The sequence below is a fragment of the Megalops cyprinoides genome, chromosome 3 (genome assembly GCF_013368585.1).
Source record: "Megalops cyprinoides isolate fMegCyp1 chromosome 3, fMegCyp1.pri, whole genome shotgun sequence".
Lineage (NCBI taxonomy): Eukaryota > Metazoa > Chordata > Actinopteri > Elopiformes > Megalopidae > Megalops > Megalops cyprinoides.
The window spans coordinates 17,720,746-17,742,551 of NC_050585.1; the positions used below are offsets into that span (position 1 = coordinate 17,720,746).

The 21,806-nt window shown below is 41.3% G+C and overlaps 3 protein-coding genes across 5 annotated transcripts in view; 1 reads left to right on the plus strand and 2 right to left on the minus strand.

Moving 5' to 3' along the window:
- The first annotated feature begins 976 nt into the window (after positions 1-976).
- Positions 977-9,494, plus strand: birc2 (baculoviral IAP repeat containing 2). 3 transcript variants are annotated; one of them, XM_036524100.1, is made up of 10 exons: positions 978-1,202; positions 1,914-2,002; positions 4,144-5,927; positions 6,167-6,266; positions 6,373-6,451; positions 6,541-6,589; positions 7,142-7,384; positions 7,676-7,930; positions 8,317-8,358; positions 8,564-9,494. In XM_036524100.1, exons 3-10 carry the CDS (start codon positions 4,994-4,996, stop codon positions 8,755-8,757), a joined length of 1,896 nt encoding a protein of 631 aa, XP_036379993.1. In that variant the 5' UTR covers positions 978-1,202; positions 1,914-2,002; positions 4,144-4,993; the 3' UTR covers positions 8,758-9,494. The 3 variants fall into 3 exon arrangements, with proteins under 3 accessions (XP_036379995.1, XP_036379993.1, XP_036379994.1); XM_036524102.1 differs by lacking the exon at positions 8,317-8,358 and having other exon boundaries at positions 977-1,202; XM_036524101.1 differs by lacking the exon at positions 1,914-2,002.
- Positions 9,495-12,004: 2,510 nt separating this feature from the next.
- LOC118775021 (porimin-like) lies at positions 12,005-18,361 on the minus strand. Its single transcript, XM_036524696.1, has 7 exons — positions 18,042-18,361; positions 17,290-17,373; positions 17,070-17,138; positions 15,013-15,054; positions 13,562-13,780; positions 12,963-13,116; positions 12,005-12,594 (listed from the first exon to the last, which is right to left on the minus strand). The coding sequence occupies exons 1-7, from the start codon at positions 18,115-18,117 to the stop codon at positions 12,570-12,572; spliced, it is 669 nt and encodes a 222-aa protein (XP_036380589.1). The 5' UTR covers positions 18,118-18,361; the 3' UTR covers positions 12,005-12,569.
- A 1,878-nt stretch (positions 18,362-20,239) lies between these two features.
- The window catches only part of LOC118775742 (mastermind-like protein 2), a 72,286-nt gene continuing 70,719 nt past the window's right edge, over positions 20,240-21,806 (minus strand). Inside the window, exon 5 of the mRNA XM_036525804.1 lies at positions 20,240-21,739. Coding sequence (XP_036381697.1) covers positions 20,808-21,739 — 932 coding nt within the window. The 3' untranslated portion in view covers positions 20,240-20,807. The remainder of the gene's footprint in view (positions 21,740-21,806) is intronic.

Below are 21,806 nucleotides of genomic sequence, written 5' to 3' on the forward strand. Positions count from 1 at the left end.
GCGTTTTCTAGACGGGAGGAAGTGAAGCTTTTCTGGAAAAACGAAACTGAATAATGTTTTTTTTCCGCATAAGGGTGGTAGGCCTAGCTAAGAACTAGTGAACTTTTAAACATTGTTCCTTACGACATGAGTGGTGTAAATTTTGGTGTAATGGGTTTATATTGTGACGGCGCTTCCAGGCGTAGGCTACCACACATAGCCTAACACCGAGAGAATATTTACCCCCGGCAAAGACTTAAAACATCAACACAACCAACTTTAGCATAACCACATCAAACCACAACCCATACTGCTCATCAGCCAATGGCAGGCTATATACGTACATTTCTTATCGAGAACTTATTTGTTTGAAATTAGCCTACACAGATGCAATGAGATAGACCGTACACAAAATAGGCTACATACATTTTAAACACATATTACTAACTATATTTAGGCTACAATCCGTTGTCATGGGAAAACATTCTTCACAGATACCCTACTCAAAGAACAAGCCACAAGTTATGAACACAATTTGAACAAATTGTCGTATGTCCAAAGGGGAATTGAAAACCAAACTGATCACACTAAAATGTATGAAAGAATTAAGTTATATGATTAATTGTTTTAAATTTATTTATCAACTAAATTAAGTCTGTTTTAAAGCGCGACAGAGCACGTTACTTGGTAATGTCAAAACTAATGCTGTCAGGACAGTAGCAGCCCACTAGTTCCTGCTGCCCACCCATAATACCAACGTTAAACTCTACATAAATTGCTGGTTCTCTAGTTTACATATTCATCACATTCAAAGTGGGATTGTACGTGTGCCAGCTGCCAAATTCCAGTTTGGCGAGGCATATGATAAAAAAGAAAAAATATTCCATTTGGTGTTATTAAAGTTGTTACCCATTCATCGGGAAGTACCTAACGTAATCTCCTCTTCCTCTGGAAAACCCCTTTAGTCACTGCATATTTCCCTCAATATACTAGTTCAAGTGTTAGGTTAAACACCTTAATGGGTAATCCCATGGAACAAACGCCGTGTATCGTTACGTAGTGCTAGCTACAAAACTACGAAGTTTAAGTAGCTAAGCAACTCAGAACACCTGTATGTTGTCGTTAGGTCGTTTTAGCAGTTAGCCTAGCTAGTGTGGCTTTGTAAGCGACAGAGCAATCTTGGTAACCTAGCACTGCCAACATTGACGTTACCAGTGATTTGGGTAAGTAGTTAACTTCCATTCTACGTATTTCTCTGAGGGTTTTGTGGATTTTCTGTAAAATTATAGCAAGTTGTTAAAAAGCCAGTCTAATAATAACGTTAATGTGATATATTTAGAATCATTAAACTTGAAAATGTCCAGCCTACCTAGCTAGAGCACCCAAGAGTTACACTGCGATGTTTGAGTCTAACATTACTGAAAAAAGTTATTTTCTGGATAGTATAGCTAGTTATTTTGACTTAACGATTAGCTGTACCTACCAAAATAATCATTGACTGCGACATATTTTGCCATGACAGTCTACTTTACAAAATAAAAAAAACAAAGAGGCCATACGCATTACATAATGGAACACAATTGAATAGGCCTACGTATGTAAAGTTAACGTTACCTAACGTCACCTAATACAAAAAAGCAAATGCTTTTTGTATTTTTAAGCATTATAGTAAAAAACAACCAGGTTACTGGAAATGCCCGACATTGCCATTCGTTCAGTCTAACAATTTCTGCAATTTAACATTGGCACTGAGCCACCACACTGCGGTCGCACGTATGTTCATCTTGTAAAGAAAAAACAGCTAGAAATATCCGTGTTCCTTTTTGGGACAAACTCGTGTCATTCGTTATTTTCCAGACATCCATTACCAAGTAATGGCACTCCTACTAAGATAGATGACGTTGCTTACATAACGTGTCTCACAAACCTTTTAGGTTAGTCCACTTCCGGTTGGAGCCATTTTATTTCGAAAGAACATTCTAAAGGACACCCACTTTGCACCAATTTTTTTCCAGTATAAAAGGTATGTTTCTTCTTATTAATGCATGACACGTTATTGCGGTGTTTATATACGAATATCTAGGGTGTCTGGGACGGCAGTATTCAGATGATCAACCGTGTAAGTCAAAATTGTCTGGGCTGGTTGTGCAATGGAGTGCCACATACACTTAGCTATGTAGCAACATTTCCGCATTTTTAAAAAGACGACTGGCGAGATTCTGAGTCAAGGCGGCTTGCTAGTTAGGTAAAACAATTTCGCTACTTTTATCATTGTGCAAACCATTATACCTGTATATACACTGAGTGGCCACTTTATTAGGTACGCCTGGTACCTACGGATTGCATATATATGCTATTCAGAGGGAGAATGGGCAAGACAAAAGATTTAAATGTCTTTGAATGCGGTAGTGGGAGCCAGACGCGCGAGTGTATCAGAAAATGCAACCCTGCTGGGATTTTCACGCACGACAGTGTCATGGGTGTATCAGGAATGGTCCACAAAAAAAGAAAACATCCAGACAACAGTGGCTCTGTGGTCAGAGACAGACTTGTTCAAAGTACGACAGTGTTGCCAAAAGAGGCATATCGGAACGTACATCTCGTCGTATCTTGTCACGGGTGTGTCATGGCAGCCGACAGCCTAACCCAATTCCACTCCTGGAAGCGGAAAACAAAAAGCTACAGTTTCAGTGGCCTAAGGAACACAAACACTGGACAGTGGGGGACTGCAAAACATCGCCCGGTCTGCTGACGCAGAGCTCCTGCTGTTTCACGCTGATGGGAGGACCAGGAAATGGCGAAAACCGTAGGAGTCCATGGAACTGGCCTGCCGATTGTCATCAATGCAGGTTGATTGTGGCGGTGGAATATTATGGGTTGTGTCTTAGTGCACACTTTTTTTCCCTTGATATGAGTAGAGCAACGTTTGAGTGCCACGTGACACCTGAACATCGTTGCTGATCAGATCCGACCCTTCACGGCAGCAGGATATCCATTTGCAAATGGTCTTTTTCAGCAGGATAATGTTCCCTGCCCCAAGGATAGGATTGTACAGGAATGGTTCCAGGAACATGAAAGTAGATTCATCTTACTGAAGTTGCCTCCCCAGTCACCAAGATGTCAATCCAGTCAAGCACAAGCAGGGTGCTATGGAACAAGCTATTCAGAGTAGAAATCCATAACCAGTAAATTTGCAACAACTATGGGAAGCATTGTAGTCGACATGAGCTAGCATCCCCATGTCACACATGAAACACCTTATTGAGTCCATGCCCTGATGAATTCAGGCTGTTTTGAGTGCTGGTTGGTGATTGGTGAACCAATTAGCTATTAGGTAGGTGGACATAACAAAGTGACCTCTCAGTCATTTGTATTTTTGCCTAAAGGTGTGTGTGAGTCTGTATTCAGAAGTGAAATGATTAAAATTGCAGTGGTCAATATTTCATTTTTTCATTTACATTCATAAGTTTTCACTGAAGATTAAACTGAAATTAAGATTGATTTGTCAGTCTGTTTCTAGTGAAATACAGCCTGGTTTTAAATCTTAAGTGTAATGGCTATAATGGGCTGACCACAAGGGAGAAGTCATTGCTCAAGGAGGGGTAGATGAGTTGTGATATACAGTATGCTTTCTTGAAGAAAAGGTCATGTCAAGTGTCAGCAGAATAATACAGCATGTATAGCTCTGTTGTTTTCACTAGATAGAGAATCCTTTTGATTGTACTAAATCTAGTTTACTTGCTAGCTATCTAGCCACCTCTGACCAAAACTGCTGTAACTTTTGAATCAGCACGATTCTTTCCCTCACTAAATTAGTTTCATCCAGCAGATTATGTCTATCTATGAGAAAGATACAAAATATTTACAAAAAGGTATTATGTATATCATTCCAGAATTTTGCATGTGAACAGCAAGCAATGTCTTGTTAGCCAGTTATATCAGTTAGCGTAGACAGTGCTGGGTTATGTTTAATTTGAGAGTGAACACTGCAGAAATTCCGTGTACAAATTCTTTCAAAATGTTACATGTGACAGCAATTTTTGATTTATATGCATAGGCAGTTGTGTGGCCAAAAAGTTAAAGGTAAGAGAAGCAGAATATAGGCTGTTGTCCAGCAAAGATACAACACAACTGAATGTTTTTCTTTTCTGTTTCTTCCAATAGGTTTGCACTCCCTTGAGGCTAGTAAAGAAGACCTTCAACCCCCTTAAATCGCTTATAAAACAAAGTACACTTATATTTTTCTAAGTGCTTTGTTATCTCTGTCATGGCAAAATAAACACCATTGTGAGGGATGTCTGATTCTGGGAGAGAGGTTTGAATTTACAAACCCAGGGAAATTTACTTTAGACCAGTTTAAATGATTTTACATTAGCTTCATTACCGCCATGTGTCCATTTAAGACTATGTGGAAAAATCAGGATGAAACCATTTTGAATGCCATGAGAAATGGATATGCATTGAGCCTCAGTTCAGATGATCCAGGGTGATGATAAGAAAGAGCAAAACTCCTTTCACCCCTTATTTGTTTCATTCATGTTTGTAACTTATTTGCTGTGTATGCAATTTTTTGAGTTACTGATCACTGGCTTCTAAGAGCAGGGCCGAGATAGAACAGCAGAAACTGTTGGAGTTTGCTGAAGGTTCATGTGTTGGAGTGAAAGGTTGCATTATACCTCTGTGTCAGCATCTCTGGAACATTGAGAGCAGACGCCTGCTGGGGTTGCTGTCCTAGAACTGATCAAGAGTCACGTTATTTGAGGTGCGTTTGTTTGTCTTAGTGGCATCCGTGTTAGAATATTCCACAGAATTATTTTTCAGGAGTTCAAGGATGAAGCGTTTGCACATTCTGTAGTCACATCTTTATTCTGGTTGATCTGAATCAAAAGCCTGGGGTGCCCTGCTGTGTTTTTTTTGAATTGCAGTGAGCTTCTTTATCATTACACTTCATCCCTGGTCTTACAAATTCAAACCTCTCTCCCTGAAAGGGACATTCCTCTTATTATTCTACAAAATGGAAATTTTGCAAAACAATGCATTTTTCTTGGGCTTGTGCCGTAATAGTACACCAACAGAGCTGCAGTACGACAATTCGTCTGAGCTGTTCCGCATCTCCACTTTCGCCAAATTCCCGCCGAATGTAGCTGTCACCGAAAGGAGTCTGGCACGGGCTGGCTTTTACTACACGGGGGTCGGGGACCGTGTTCAGTGCTTCCGCTGCAACGTTACCGCAGAGAACTGGCAGTTGGGCGAGTGCCCGTCTGAGAGGCACAGGCAGCTGTCCCCGACCTGCACGTTCATCCAGAGCCTACCCTCCACAGCCAGCCTCCTGTCCTCTTCCCACTCCGCTTTTTCGCCCCTCCGCAACATGCCAGTCCTGCAGCTGTCAAACTTGGCCGGCTCCGCTGTCCCCGCCCCCGCCCCCGTCGCAGCCCCGGCCTCAGGCCAGCCGGAGGAGCAGGTGGGCTACTTCAACATGGGCTTCACCAGCCTGCCCCCGACCAGCCCCCTCAGCTCCCGCGGCGTGGAGGACCTATCACACCAGCGCCCGCCCGCCTGCCACAACCCCAGCATGCGGCGCGAACAGGACCGCCTGGACACCTTCCAGAACTGGGCAGTCACCATCATCACCCCCAGCGAGCTGGCCAAGGCTGGCTTCTACTACCTGGGCCAGGGGGACCGCGTGGCCTGCTTCTCCTGCGGAGGGCAGCGCAGCAACTGGGAGCCGGGCGACAGGGCAATGTCTGAGCACCAGAGGCACTACCCCAACTGCCGCTTCGTGAGGGGCGACAGGGCGGAGAACGTGCCCCTCAACTCGGGGGGCCTGGTCAACGTGTCCAATCCGGTTATGCAGCAGTGTGAGGAGAGACTGCTCACCTTCGTCAACTGGCCCTCCAGGATACCCGTGCGCCCTGACCAGCTGGCCAAAGCTGGCTTTTACTATGTTGGTAAGGGTCTTTGGAGCAGAGGTGTTGTGTGTTTGGCTGGATATTAGTCTGTGAACAGGCTAACTGGAAAATTCGTAGATGGACTTGGATGACACTGGCTGAAATGAAGGTGTATTGTGCCAGGTGTCAGTGTACTTGAGGCTGTGCCAATTCCCCCACATTTTTGTGCTAATTTTATCATAATCACATATGCTAGTGACAAACTAGGCCTCACTGTTTGTGCGGAATGTGTCCGGCAGGGCGCAACGACGATGTGAAGTGCTTCTGCTGCGATGGAGGACTCAGGTGCTGGGAATCGGGAGATGACCCGTGGGTGGAACATGCCAAATGGTTTCCAAGGTTTCCATCTTTATTTGACTCATCATGAATAGCACTATGACCTGAACTGTACACCCACATTACTCTTGCCTTACCTTTAGTAAATATTAATGTATTTTGTTTTCAGGTGTGAGTACCTATTGCAGGAAAAGGGCCAGGAGTTTGTCCACCAGATTCAAGCTCGATTCCCACGTCTGTTTGAACAGGCAAGTGGTTCCGTCTTGAAGTTTCTTGAATTTCGAATCTGAACAGAATGAGTCATAAAAATTTTAAAAATATTTGCTCTCCCCTCCAGCTGCTGACAAATGGGGACAGCAGTTCACGGGAGTTTGTTGATCCTCCAGGTGGGTGAAATATAGCATTTGTTTTTACTACAATTAAACTTTGCTAATGAGTCATCATGCCATTTGGGAAAGTTCTGAAAGGTTTTTCTTTTTCTAAAACAAATCTGCAATTCAAGACATTCCCATTCATTGTAACAAAAAATTCCAATTCAAATCAGACACACAGAGGATGAATTGAAAAGTACCTTAGTTTTATGAAAGGAAACCCTGAACTGTTCATATTCAGGATGCTGAGGATGATGTGAATGTACCGTATCAATCATGTAAAACCCCAATGTGGTAACAGTACAAGGGAAACTTATCACTGTAAGAAAGATATGACTTGAAAATGATCAGAACTGAACTGAGCTGAAAATGGGCCATAGTTGAGTCAGTTAGTCAAATGCTAAATGACTCAGCAGGATTCAGTAAACCTTGATGTTGAAACTAAGGGAGATTCAATATTACCCTGAGGGATTACGCCATTGAAAGGAATGTCACATGTTCTAACCAGGATATTTTCTCCCTTTTTGTATGCTTTTTGTTTGTTGTTTGTGACTGCCCTTTGAGCAGTGGTTCACCTGAGCCCGGGAGAGGAGCGCTCAGAGGATGCGGTCATGATGAACACGCCTGTGGTGAAGTCTGCCCTGGAGATGGGCTTTGACCGCAGCCTGGTCAAGCAGACTGTGCAGAGCAAGATCCTCACCAGCGGTGAGAACTACAAGACAGTTCAGGAGCTTGTGTCAGACCTGCTCAGCGCTGAGGATGAGAAGAGGGAAGAAGAGAAGGAGCGCTTCGCAGAGGAAATGGCATCAGGTACAAGGACCCCTCCTCAGTACGCAGTCACTGTTCTCATGGTTGCGCTGAACAAATCAGCGGAGTTTCCGTTAGAGATTTCTGTCAGTTCATTAGAAATTATAAGAAATGGATGAACGCAACATCCTGTGGACTTCCCCTTGGTGTGGTATGTGTGTGAGCACGCACCCTGCTTCCTCTGACTTGATTCAATACAAACTTTTTCCACACGGTCGAAGTAAATGCCAACACTGACTGGTTTTTGCCAAGTAGTAACACTGCTGTAACCCTTTGCCATCTTTGCCAATACAGATGGCTTCACGTTCTTGAAGAAGCATCACATCGCCCTGACACAACGTCTGAAGAGTGTGCAGAGCCTGATGGACCACCTGCTTGAGCAGGCAGTGATTGAACGTGAGGAGTACAACGTCATCCACAACTGCGCCTCTGTGAAGCAGCAGACGAGCCAGCTCATCGATCTGGTGCTGTCCAAGGGGAACGCGGCGGCTGAGGTGTTCCGCAACTGGATCCAAAAGAACGACGTGTACCTCTTAAGAGAACTAATGGGTATTTAACTGTTTTATTACGGTAAATGGCAACAGTGAGAAACGCTGTGAATCATCATACGAAGTCATCATGTCACCACGACCATATCACTGTGAGCTCATTTTGGTGGCCGCTGGCTTTTTTTGAGCTGTCAGGTAGGCACACAACTGCAAAGGGGATTCGTTCATTTCAACAACTGGCAAGAGCAGTGCTTTAAGCCCCGCCCCCATCACATGTGTGTTCACTCTGCCTGATAGCACCAGGTGATGCTCAAAACACCCTCTTTTAGAAATAATAGTTATTAAGAAGATAAGCCACAACTCCCCAAATAAAACGCTTGATCTCCTTAAGCTATCAAGCTTCAAATCTAAGACCAGTGCTAATTGTTGTTCTCACTGCAATTTCAGCCCAGGCAAATGAGGCCGCATCACCGAGTCAAGATCTTTCAGGTATATACAAACATGAGAAAAGGTTTCTTCCATTTCTTTTTTTTTTTCTTCTTTTTGTTTTTGTTTCGTGTCGTAGCAATCGCACAAAAAAAAAAAAAAAAAAAAAAGGATTGAGATTGGCATCCCAGCGCGAGAAGCGTGAGCACTGAAGGAGATGTGTGATTGGTCTGTCTCTTCCCCCCCCCTCCCTTTGTCTGGTTTTCAGACCTGCCCATGGAGGAGCAGCTGCGCAGGCTGCAGGAGGAGCGCACGTGCAAAGTGTGCATGGACAAGGAGGTCAACATCGTTTTCATCCCCTGCGGGCATCTGGTCGTGTGCAAAGAGTGCGCCCCTTCGCTACGCAAGTGCCCCATCTGCAGAGGGCTGGTCAAGGGCACGGTCCGCACCTTCCTGTCCTAGGCAAACTACACTTTCCCTCCCGCTGTCTCGGCATATTGATGCTACCAGCGCAAGTCCTGCATATTAGCATGTGGTGATGCTAAAGCTAATATTCTAAAAGCGCCAGGATGAAGAGATGCATCTGTAATATTAACAGCAACGCTGTATTTGCTTCTCTGTGTAATCTTTCCAGCTGGTGAGTGGAACTGTTTTGCCTGTGTTTGACCCATCTGAATGAATATTTACCTCCAGTTACTTCCTTTGGTGTACTTCCTTTCCATTGTGTGGTCATAGGAACTTTACTGCATGCCTCATTTTCAACCCTTTTCTAAAACTTGCTCTGAAGTCTGCAGGAGCTCCTGTCTTATGCAGACGTGCAGTGCTTGTGGATGAAAGTGTATTGGCACACATTTCACTTTGGAATAGGGCTCCCATTAATTACAAACAAAACGTTTCATCTCTAAACAAGTCTCTGTCAGACTTACATAACCCAAGGTTTATACATTGTCTAGTAGCAGTCATTGTAGCACAGAATAATGTCAGTACTTAGACCGCACTGGTCATTAATGTAATGCTTTACTATTTTAAGTAATTTCCATCTTGCCCTTGCTGTGTTCACTAACCAAGCCGGTCAGTCACATACCAACAGAATATTTCCCCCTTTTTTTCCAAACACTGAAAGGGAGTATTTCAGAGCGATGTCCATACACTTAATGATAAATGATAGGTTAACCTAGGTTGTAACTTATATATATATATATATATATATATATATATATAAGTACATGTAAAAATTCTTCTTACAATTTTGCTTTCAGAAATAGGACACCAGGAAATAAACCGCCTGTTAAACATCAAAAATGTATTTGAAAGGCATTTGAGTTCTTTTTCATATTTTAAAGGTCATGTTCCCATGGAAATCAGGGCAACTGAGCATGACTGCAGTTTTGCATCATGGTGAATATTTACATCAGCAACAAACTTTGCAGTATTTTTTGGAACTGTGACTACGTTTTTCAGTACAACCCAAAAAAGGGCAGTGTCCTCAGCTGAAGAGGCAGTCTTTTCCCATTTTCAGATGAAGATCAGCCTCCCCATCATATCTGTGAGGTTTCTTGATGTTACATCAGACTTCTTGGAAATCCCATTTCAGCTACTCTCACCCTTTGAAATCAAGGCATTTAACTTGCTGTTTATCCATTTTCCCCAAAATAGACCATGGGGCCAGTTTTCTTGTAGTAATGTTGGCATACCCAATCTTCCCAAAAAGCAAAATCTTCACTGGAGTCTACTTTTAACAATAATTTTCTTTTTGTACAGTCTAACACTAATTTTATACAGTTGTGCACCTGTAAGTGACAAACGAGCAGCAACAGGAATGGGCTGGACTACACCACAATATGTGTCCTGAAAAGGAACTCCATGCTGACTTCAAAGGTCTAGGTCTACTAGGAAGGCACAGATCCACATTAGAGCAAGCTGTTTAATTGCATATTTGAATTCAAGAATGCATAACGTAATAAATGATAAAAACAAGCATGAGAATTTCAAGCACCAGATGTTTTCATGTCTTTCAGACGTTGACCTAGAAATGTCTGCAGTACAGACATGCAGACCCATTGTTGAGACCACTGTGTAATTTGCAGGAATGGACGGACAGATGATCAAGCAGTATCTGGTTTGATTAAATAAAATCCAGCTCAGTGGTGGGACAACCTTTTTTTTTTGTCTTCAGGATTGCTCTGCATGACTGGCTGAGGGGTATGGGGAGCAATATTGAAAGGACACCAACTCTCTACCTTGAATTGCATCTGACATTGACCTATAGCATTTTAAAAAATGCTTCTTAGTATTGTATAACAGACATACCTTCAGAATGCAGTTGTGTATGCTAAGACAGGTGATAAACTTCCTGTGACTTACAAAAAAACAAAAAAAAAAATCTTCACTCAGAAAGCAGTGTTTAATAATACTACTGAAATGATAACATTGACAATCTTTGGACACTTTTAGATAAGCAATATACATTTTCTATCAATCATCACCACTTCAGAATGAATGCGATTCACACATTGAATTTGAAGGTAGTGTTAGTTCAAAAGTCCACAATGATTTGAAAAAAAAGTCCAAATGCTTTTTCTTGAAATAAAAACCAGAATATATAAGTGTGTTATTTGGAGTATATTATAAACTACTGCAGAGACTGAAACCTCAGTTTTTTTTAAAGAATATCAATTGTCACATTCGGAAACAAAACATTCACAGTTTAAGAATAATTCAATTTATATTTTATAATTCTATCAAACTGACATACATGTTACCTTTTAAACTAGAGTAGTAATATTGTTTTTTGGCATATTGACCTATACGAACAATGTAAAATTACAAAAGATCAATTGGTGCATTTTGTTTTCAGACTGCTGCAGTCAATATTATCTAAAATTGATCTACATCATACATAAACCATGCATTTTCTGCACCTTTGGACATCAATTTTTAAATGAATCCTTCTTAGATATTATACAGTAGATTTCAATATATTTAATCAAATAAATTACACACATTACAGTTCAGATGAGATGAAATCAGTAAACCTCTGAAAAGAATTTGTCTTAGCAAATAAAATGTAGAGTGTGTGAAAATTCTCAAGAATCCCTGAACAAGTCAGTGCCATTTTGCATTAAATAATTCAAATTTAACAGCACTCCTCTGTCCACTCTACTAAGAACAAAAACATTCCAGTGAATATGGTGCTTTAATTTGTTTGAAACTACCACCCATTTCCTCATCTCATGTTTCACATTTTCTTTCAAAAAACTCAAAAAAAAGTCTTTGGACCAGAACCAAAAAACAAATGAACTTTCCAATCTGCAGAAACTAAAAACTGTAAAACCTTGCTCACCACTTCCAAACAATACAGGTACTGTATCTAGTAATTTTCATATTTTTACTTTCAGTTTTGTGGGAGCTCAGTTTTGTATATGTCAAAAAAAAAGAATTTGGCAGAATTTCAGGTTAAAAGTACAGTACAGTACAGTACAGTACATTTGTATTTTAATGACCTCCATTCTAGGCCAGGTAAGATGATTGACCAAATTAAAATCTCCGGTTTTGCATGGACTGCAGCAAGGGAAGGAAACTAGCTAGCAAACTAGCTAATTTCCCCCCTTTGGGTCCCAATGAATGGAGCTTCAAGTCGAGTGAGTGATTCACTAAAAAGATTAAGCTGGGGAGACTAAAAAGTGGGGCAGTTATATATGGAAAAAGACCATATTTCTGGCTATGCTGTCAATATTGCTGGAGAATTGGTTCAAACTGGTTAGGAATTAAGTAGGTAGCAGAACAAGGAACTGAACCAAAGAATTAGTTGTTCTGTTTGGAATAAAAATTCCATTCCTATTTCCTGCTCCCACTCAACATAATGGGATACTGACCACTTTCCTAAAGTTAACATATAACTAATATATGAGGTGCAAAGCGCACAAGGGAAGTATCTTAAAATTAAATACAATAGATTAGTCACTGTTAAAAACTTAAGTCAGTATGAATTTTTCTCTCTAGAAAAAAGAGGAGGGGCTTTTTCATTCAAGTCAGCCATGAGCTGTGCCTCATTTCAGTTATTGCTATTGTTATGACTGTCACATTCCTGAAGTTCACAAAGTTATAAAGTTTAAAGTACTGAACCTGTGATTTTTCCACATTAGTGCAATAGAAAAAATAAAAGGACTTACATGTTCATACTGTGAAAAATGCAGTCTTCATAACTGCTTTAAAATATCTACCTTCAGACATAATGCAGGATGCATAAGAAGGGGCTTCCTCCATGCTTGTTCTTAAATTATGGCATCATGTTCCTCACTGAAAAAAACGTGATGAATGTTGCATTGAGAAAAGTAAATTGCATACAAACGCTGACAACAGAACGTCAAAAGACATCAGTTCAGTAAGAATGGACAACATAAAGCCACTTTACATTGTCTACACCCACTGCAGTGCATTTACTCAAATTTAAGAAATAACATACAAATACAGAACACTGGTCAGACTGAATTTAGACCTGAGTAACATTCATGCCATTAGCAGAAGTGCAAGAAAGAATGCAAAAACACTAATTACTCAGTGATTAATTCATGTTCAGCACTTTACAGGTACGCACACGCCACACAAGCTACAAAAATACACTAACAGCACCCACTGCTTAAAGCATTGCAGCACACAGTACTTACATGGTGCGGTACCGTACTTCTTGGCGGGAACAAGAGAACTTGTACCCCAAGAACAAGACGAGTGTCACGGACAAGGCCAGAAACATGCCCCCGACAAAGCTGCCTGTGTCGAATGTGGAGGCCGTGGGGGTCTGAGATGTGCTGTTAGTGGCAGCTGCGTCAAAAAAATCAGTTAGTATGAGAGAACAATGAGTCCTTTGCACTGGAATCTGGTCCAGCTGTCATAGGGACATATTCACTCCTACCTCCTTGAACTCAAGGTCACCAACTTAAACACACATGCTCATTTCAGTATCTAGTTTCACAGAGAACATTTTGAGTGCTCTGTCATGTGATTGTGACAGGCCAAGATGGCCAAAATGCAGCTCAGTTTCACATTTTAAGGTGAAACCTCAGCGTGGCTTCCCCTAAATGAGCCAAAACGTGTCTGATTGGTCAGATCAAAGTCGTGTTAATGCTCAAAATGTGCTGTAAAACCTATTATTCTAAGAACCTTAAAGGCTTGGAATTCTTGCCAGTTGCCAGTCTAATGTTTATAGCTTTAAAAATCCCCTTCAACAGCATAAAGTAGCAGTCTCTTTTTTTGCATGCATTCCTACCTGTGGGGTTGCTAACAGGTGGCTGGGTAGGGTTTGTTGTCATAGTTGGCTTTGTTGTGGGCAGGGTCTTAGGTGCAGATGAAGGAGTTGTGCTAGTAGCGTGGCTTGCTGTAGTGGAAGCGTTCGTTGCTGCAGTTGACATATTTGCTGTGGTTGGTATCGCTGTTGATGTTTCGTTGGTACTGGTTTCATTGCCTAGGCTATGAAGAGCTGGCATTGCTTGGGAAAAACAAACGGCAAAAGTACCACAACCGTGACACACACTATCAATCTCAGATGAATGAACTTCCAAGTGCTAATTATCTATAATTACAAACATTTCATTTGGCAACAGGGAGCCAACAAATGTTTCTTTTCAGGCCGCAACACTACAACTATCTTGTGGCTTCCCCGCAGAAGGAACTATTTCACATAATTTCAGTGTTGAACAATTCAATCCAAAATGGAAATCAATGACTCGAGACTAATCTTGTGTTTCCAACTGCCGCAGATAATCTGATTAAAATTTCCAGATGACCTTTGCTTGTGGCTATTAATAAGGTAGATGGAATGTGATCCTATTAATCTCAAGGTTACATCTTTCCCTGACACTGTATGAAGTAGTTCAATCACATGTATCATTGAAAAAATAAGAAAACAAAGAAAAAAAAATCACCATGCTTTGTGCTCAGGAGAGGTACATCTTACCATCTGATTAAGAACACAAAGAAATGTGTCAGTTCCAGAAAAAAAGTGTTCTGAACAGCTGAAATGCACTTGAGTTTCTCACAGAATGCTGCATTCATTCCCACACAGGCCGGAGCAGAATGGGGCTTTATGACCTCAGCGAGGCCACATGCTGGATTTGTCATATGCCGAGTCAGCTTGGTGCTGGAAGCAAATGCACTCTGGTGTTTTGAAAAGTCACCCAGCACTATCTGACAAGAGGCATCCCGTCCTATCCAGTGCAATGACCGTACAATGCATCGAACTGGGCACAGTCAATTGTTTTGCTAAACTGTGTAAGTAAAACTGTACTGAAACAATGAGGATCTGTAGAATGAGAAGGTGTTAGGAAACTATAAATGTCATGGGTCTGTATGTACAAATCAAGCATATATACTATATAAACTGTAGTTTACCTTTAACATCATTTAAATCGAAAAGCAGACTGGAACTTCCAAATTCAGCCAGATGTTTTCTGAAGGAGTACAGTATTTTAAGCATTCCAAGATGAACCATGGGAATAGTGATTTGATTTTACTAGCCATAAGTACATGGGGTGTATGATACCTATTTGTACATGTTTGGCACAGTGCCATTTAACCAATCCTCCATTTAAAACTTAAAAAAAACTGACTGGTTAAACCTATTCAGATTCCACAGTAATCTTGGATTCATGCATTCTAACTGCTTTGATTTTTGTGTTTCTTTTTTGTTTTTAAACATGAGTCAGGGTAAGAGTCATTTACCTGGTGTTGTGCCTTGGTCTGTCATCGGATGTACTGTTGGACCTGCAATATAACAGATATAGTTACTATATATACTATGGGTTCTTAAAACCTATATATACATACAATATTTCAACTAATAATGTTCTGTCATTTATGTAATGATGAATTGGTTATTAGTTAAATTTTACATTCAGCATGAATACCTGTATAATATTAAATGCTGTGCATAGTATGACTACTGGAGGACAACCAAGTCAACCAAGTCAGGATATCGCCACAACCACAACCACAAGTCAATTTTACTATCACAGCAATTAAATTTGAATAGTACCACAATTCTGCAGTGACAATATCTGATCCTAAAGCAGAAGAAATTTGACAGCACTTATGAAAGGGTATGGAGGGGGGGGGGGGGGGGGGCTTCCAAGTGTGCAACATTAAACACGCTGCAAGTCATCATTCCACTTCATAAGTGATTGTAGTCTAAGTAAAACAAAATGATGTGTGCAAACATTTGCTCAATAGGTCTGTACACATTACACGTCATGGGCTGAACAAGCAAGCAAGCAAGCCAGCTCATTACTTGGTGAGCAACCAAAATAGATAGCTACTTGGCTAGCTAGCTGACTGCTTCTCAATTACAACCTAGCAGGTTTTAAATGAATTCTATACTTGGTTTGTATAATTCTTAAAGTATACACTACCTCGTTCAAAAAACAATATCAATGTTGGTTACCTGGCAGTTGCAGACCTTCTGAGGATAAATTCTCTTCAGTACTGTCCTTTTCTACTATTGTTAGATTATATGTTTTTTAATCATATGTGCATGAATAAGCTTCAACGGTTACTTGAGAGTATAGATTTGACACACTGCATATTTTGCATTCATCATTGTTAGATGCAACATCTAGCAGAGCCTACCCACCTTTGGCTCAAGGTTTTTATCTCTGCCCTCAGCACCTGAAGGCAACAGCCATGCTAGACATGTTTTAAATTACAAACTGACCAGGACTAATCTCCATGCAATGTGTTTCCTACAGTGGCAACATACAATTTTGGAAAATATGTAACATAACTGGCATAATATCTGTTACACAGGCCTACAAGCAACATCACACAGGTAAAATTTTCTGCAGTGTCAGCAGTCAAAGGCGTATTCTGTACATATCTCAGAGAGATGTACCAAGAATAGACCTATTGCTTATCCCAGTGCTTGTTCTTTTGTATCTTTCTAGGGACCACTGCCCTTCCCTCTCCCAGCATTGAAAGAGGTCAACAGGACAAAGCCCTGACCAAGGGCACACTGCACTCAGATCTCTGCCTAGAGGAAATCGTCCTTTTTCTGTCTTTGCCGAAAAAGGGGGTCACCAGATGCTTCCTAATCCAGAGACAAAAAGTGATTAAGGCCAGGAGCCCCTGTGGTTTACACAGTACAGCACACAAATGAGGGAAGGACAGCTCCCAACATGAACAGAAACACTAAATACACAAAAGTAAAAGTAAAAAAAGGGTCAGGTGAGCTTTGAATTTAAAAGGACATCAGCAATTTGGTGGCTCTGCCATTTCAAATACTTGCTGTCATTTATTTGAGACGCAATAAGAATCAAGCAGATGTATAGGCTCAGAGGTACAGTGGAAATTGACATGCTGTTGACCTGGGGGTACAGGGACACTACAGTGACAAGGTAATATGTCATGCAAGGGGGTGGAAAGTCAGCCCTGCAAAGCACCACAACGAGCCTCGAAATCCCAGATAAACACATCCGTGCCAGTTGTCCAAATTAGCCTGTGTATCCATGAGTCATACCCAGCCAAACCAAAAACAAATTTAGTTCCTATTAATACTCTGGAGAAAATAAATTCGTCACTGAATCTCTTGGCATTTTCTATGATGTGTGCATCTCAGTAACAAGGTGTAGGGCAGAGATCATTCAGGATTGTGAGAGCAATGTAACATGCATCTGAGTGTGATTAAGCTAAATAAAAATGTAAAAAAGACTTTCACTGCCATTTGATGGATATAAACAAAAAACTGTGGCTCATCTGTCTGATTAAAAGCGGACTTAAATACTTGCCTGCACAGACTGAAATGCTGCAGTTCTGGGTTGTTCCTTCTGTTATGAAGTTGTCTTTACAGGAAGGACCTAAAGAGGAAGTAGTTTTCACTTAACTGCAAAGACAATATATAACAAGCTACCACAACCAGTGTGGGCCTTGTGTAAGTGCTGTATGATGGGAGAACTCAGTAGATCATTTAATCTAACATATCTTTTTCTTGTTTAACATCTAATTTACCTGATTCGTCCAAACATTTTGTCCAGGTACAACCTTGCATCGACGTGCATGACACGCAATGGACTGATGACGAACACCGATCCACTGTACAAACAAAAGACAGTAGTCTGGTTTATGTATTTGCAGTTTAAACAAAAACGGCGTAAAGCTGAACTCGAACAGTTGAACTAGTCTAGCGAATTTTGTATGAATTCGATCTCCCCGAGCACTGATGAAATGTTAAGAATTAATATGCGTACCACTACTTTCTGAGTGATTAATCGGCGTTGTCCCACAGTTGTAAAGTAGAAAACACGTTGCTGATTATAAATGGTATAAACGCCTAAAATGTACGGTTCATTCATAATTAGCCAATAATGTACTAAGAGACAAACTGCAGAGTCATTGACGCGTCGTATTATATGAGACTGCTGTCAAGATTTTATCTTTTTACCTCAAAACATTTTTTTCTATGCAGTTGTCCCTGTAAGGCTTCCAATTATTATTAGCTAGCTTCCACGGGCCTTGGAAAACACATGGTATCTATATACAACGAAGTAGTTATGGTGCTCTGCTAAGCATGCATTCATTACCACTTGTTGATATCATTCGATACACCTACACATGGTAAAGAAAGGCGCGCGTCAACATCAACAAAACGCAACATGGCAAGCAGCGTAACGTTACTGGTTGATAATTACCGAAGCATGCTGTGTATGGACAATACCATCAGAACTGTGGAAAACAACAGAAGAGGTGGCGACATCGCTTACCGCAAGACACGGATGTGAACAAATAGGAAGACAATAACTGCCCTGCCACCAACAGATGTAACGCTTTAAATTCCATTTCGCCCGCAACTTTATGTAAGTAGTCCAGATCAATATCCTGCAGAGTTCAAAGTCTTCATGTAGATATGTGCAGTTGCAATGTTCATAGACAAAGAAATTTCAAACGACGAATTGTCAGAGACTGGTGAAAAGAGATTGGTTCGGAATTTCCTGAAAAACGTGACAAAAGCACTCGTAACGAATTTCACTTTTCTCAGCTCGGCGACACAAATCTTCGTATAGCACAGAAGCACTCGAGTCAGTTCAGGAGCAGGAGGCAGGGCTTCGACGTGTAACTCCCAAATTTAGCCTACTGTCTTTAAAGGTGTATCCACATATGAGCTAGGCAGTTGAAACTGGAGGGGAATTGTATCAAAGCTAATGAAACAAACAATCTTAATCCATTTCTAGATTCATTTTGTTTGAATGCAGCTATAAATAATCTATTGAACCGTTATCTGTTTGCTTCTACTGCTGTCTGTGTTTTACATTCTGGCACAATTTAAGATATTCACCGGAAGTCTAAAATATATTTTCAGAATGCTCAGCATGCTAGATGTTGGGTGAATTACTTGGTACAGTTTCTTAGATCTGTTAGGTTATTATGTCGTTACAGAAGCTAAATATGATTGGAAACAATGTCTGGCACCTTTGTGTAGCAATAATATGGTACATGAATACAATGAGTCAAAATTTCTTAAAACGGAATATTTAAATACAGAAATTTCCACCATATGCATAACTTTGATCAATAGTATTGATTAGCTCCATTTGATGTTCTGTGGCTTTTCTTAAGTTGATGCCACTGTAGTCCCTAAGGTAAGGCGATGAAAGTATTTTCACAAATTAATTACCATTTTATCTAATTAATTTAATGGAATTAAAGGATTGCAATTTACATCAGTTTTTTTTTCCACTTAAACCACACCCCTGAAATATCTGTTTCTTTATTTTGTGAAATTTCACAAAGGCGCCTGCAAAAAGACTTCAGTGTGGCAGACATGATATACAGTATCAATATCACTAATACTATGGAAATGAGGGTTGTGATGCAGCCATGTTGTGTTTATAGTAATTCATTGATTTGGGCTGTGATTGAGATAGGGTAAAGCGAAATTAAGGTTACTGTGCTTAGTATATATTCAACCTGTAAAATTATGTTAAGTATAATTGTAACATGGTTTATAATGAATTTCCTAATTCTATATGGTATGATCTTTCTCCTTATTATATGACACTCATCTCAGACAGCAAATGTGATGACTGGCTTAATCTGTGTGATGTCACTCATCACATATCCAATATAGGTCTCTCTGTGGATACTTTTTCAGAACAGCCCCTTTGGGAGCATCTAACAGCGTGCAGGTACTTGTGATTTCTTTCCTATATTGCATCTTCATGCCCACTTGATGAATGGATGTACCATTTATATGGCTGACCTCAGTGACAATGACAGATTTGGTAAGATATTGAGGAATTCATCCATGAAGACGAACAAGACATGATTAAGATATCTATGCCTGTGTCAGCCTGCAATACAGGAAGGAGTTCCTTTGACAGAAGTGGACACTGTAACTTATTTATTGTTTAGAAGCTAAAATGGCTGCACAGTTATACACGACATTAACACTAGACAAATGTTTAAAAAGTAGCAAGTGTTCCATACAAAATATACCATTTACTCAATCTGATTCACAGAAGTATAAATATAATCTTCTGAGGGATATCATAGGATTTATCAAAACATATTTTACATTTTTGTACAATGTGTAGTACAATCTGTACACTTCTTAGAAGACAGGGTACAAGAGCATCAGAAACATGGTGGGCTGTCAGGACGCCATCATTAAAACAGATCAGGTCATGTTTGGGCAAAACTCACAAAGAACCACTTGGTCCAACATAGACATAACAAAATCTCCATTATAAGATGAATAAATACCATACATATTCCGAGAGGGATTTCAACTGACATACCTGTAGTAGTAATAATATGTTAGTGGACCAGCAGTCCCATGCATATTATTGAAACCCTATTGAAAATGACCCAGTTTGATTTATCCAGTAATGCTTCAGTTAGTAATGGAAAGCAAAAGTAATAATACCCGAGACTGAGATATTTCAAATCACATACATAGTGCAGAGTATTGTGGTTTGCGATGCAGTAGAATTAATAGTATACTCACAGTACAGCAGTATATTTTGAAGGAATTAGAATTACAAAGGTGGCAAAGGCATTGAAATCAATGAAGGGGAATCTGACATCGTGAGAGGCAATGCACAGCAAATACACAAGTTCACAAATTGTTTCCACAATCCAAAGTACTTAAAAACACATATCTCAGCTTTCACAATACACAGGTGGAAGAAAGAGGTTGACCAGGTTAGCCTGTCTCACTGATAGAACAAAAGATGGAGAAGATGTTAACAATGTCTCTGCCACTCTGCACATTTGCCTCAAAATGGCTTTCAGCAGCAAGTTTAAATACAGATGGTGAATTATGATTGAAAAACTTTAATACAAAGCACTTTTCATCATGAGAGTATAATATAAAAGGCCAGTATTGTTTCAATAATAATTATGTATCCAGCGTCTGCTATTTAGGCATTCCATATGGCATCCAAAGTCAGATTTCCTCCATACATTAATGCCGGTGCCATTCAAAAGTCTACAGAAATGTCATGGGGTTGAACGCTTCCTGCCACCGTCTATGACTGACTGCCCAGGATCTCATCGAGGTTAATGTCCTTCATCCAGTCATCAGTCGAGGGCCCCGACTTCAGCAGGGAGTCGATGAAGTCCGAATCTGAGTTGATCCCGGGGACTGTGTTGTCGCCATCCTGAAGGAAGTCAAAGGTCAGATCACCACTCTGGTTGCCTTGGTAGCTGCGTGGGTTCTGAGGGGATGTCCCGAACACACGCACGGCCACCGGCGGTGCTGGCGAGCTCTGACCTATGCTGCCCATCGTGGGCAAAGGGGGCATTCTTGGCTGGCCGGGTCTGGGCGTGGAATCTCTGCCCACCCCTACTCCTGCCCCCACTGCTGTCTGCCCATTCATGGCCTGGTTGAGAGGGACCATGGGGGTGTCTGCTGCCAATTGGCTGGGTGGGGCCATGGGTCTGGGAGGGAAATGATGACCACTCACGTTCGTCTGCCCTCCCTGATGGGGCGGGAGCGTGCTGGGAAACCTCCTCATGCCCATCGGAGGCTGCTTGGAGCCCTGGGCCCAGTTTGCAGGTCCCGCCGCATTGGCACTGGCCATCGCACTCAGCAGTCGCTGTCTGGGCATGGCCACTGCCTCCTGGCCCCCTGCCGGCCTCATATGCTGGGTGCTGGTGGCGGGACCTGATGCGAAAGCCCCGCCCAGGCTGTTGGGTCCGGGAAATCTCGGGCTGTTTTGGTTCATTCCCAGCTGGTTTTGGTGGCTGTGCTGCTGGAGCTGGCTCACTACAGTCTGGATGTTGTAGCCACCCTGTGAAGGGTCTGGCCCACCCCCAAATCTCCTGTCACTGCCTGAAGGGGTCATTTTGGTGCCCTGGCTCGTGGGAAGGTGGCAGGAGTTGGCTTGGAGGGTGCTCTGGCTGGACACAGTGCTCGTCAATGCCTGGGAAGAGTTCAGGCCAAGCTGGAGACCACCCCCTAAGGAAATTGAAAAAGAGTTACATTACATCACATTATTGTCATTTAGCAGACCCTCTTATCCAGA

Coding starts and splice junctions, on each gene's coding strand:
- birc2 (XM_036524100.1), top strand. CDS start 4,994: ATGGAAATTTTGCAAAACAATGCATTTTTCTTGGGCTTGTGCCGTAAT. Junction 7,385..7,675: donor CGCAGAGGAAATGGCATCAG/GTACAAGGACCC, acceptor TTGCCAATACAG/ATGGCTTCACGTTCTTGAAG. Junction 7,931..8,316: donor CCTCTTAAGAGAACTAATGG/GTATTTAACTGT, acceptor CTGCAATTTCAG/CCCAGGCAAATGAGGCCGCA.
- LOC118775021 (XM_036524696.1), bottom strand. CDS start 18,117: ATGGAATTTAAAGCGTTACATCTGTTGGTGGCAGGGCAGTTATTGTCT. Junction 17,374..18,041: donor GTTCACATCCGTGTCTTGCG/GTAAGCGATGTC, acceptor TTGTTTGTACAG/TGGATCGGTGTTCGTCATCA. Junction 17,139..17,289: donor AAAATGTTTGGACGAATCAG/GTAAATTAGATG, acceptor CTTCCTCTTTAG/GTCCTTCCTGTAAAGACAAC.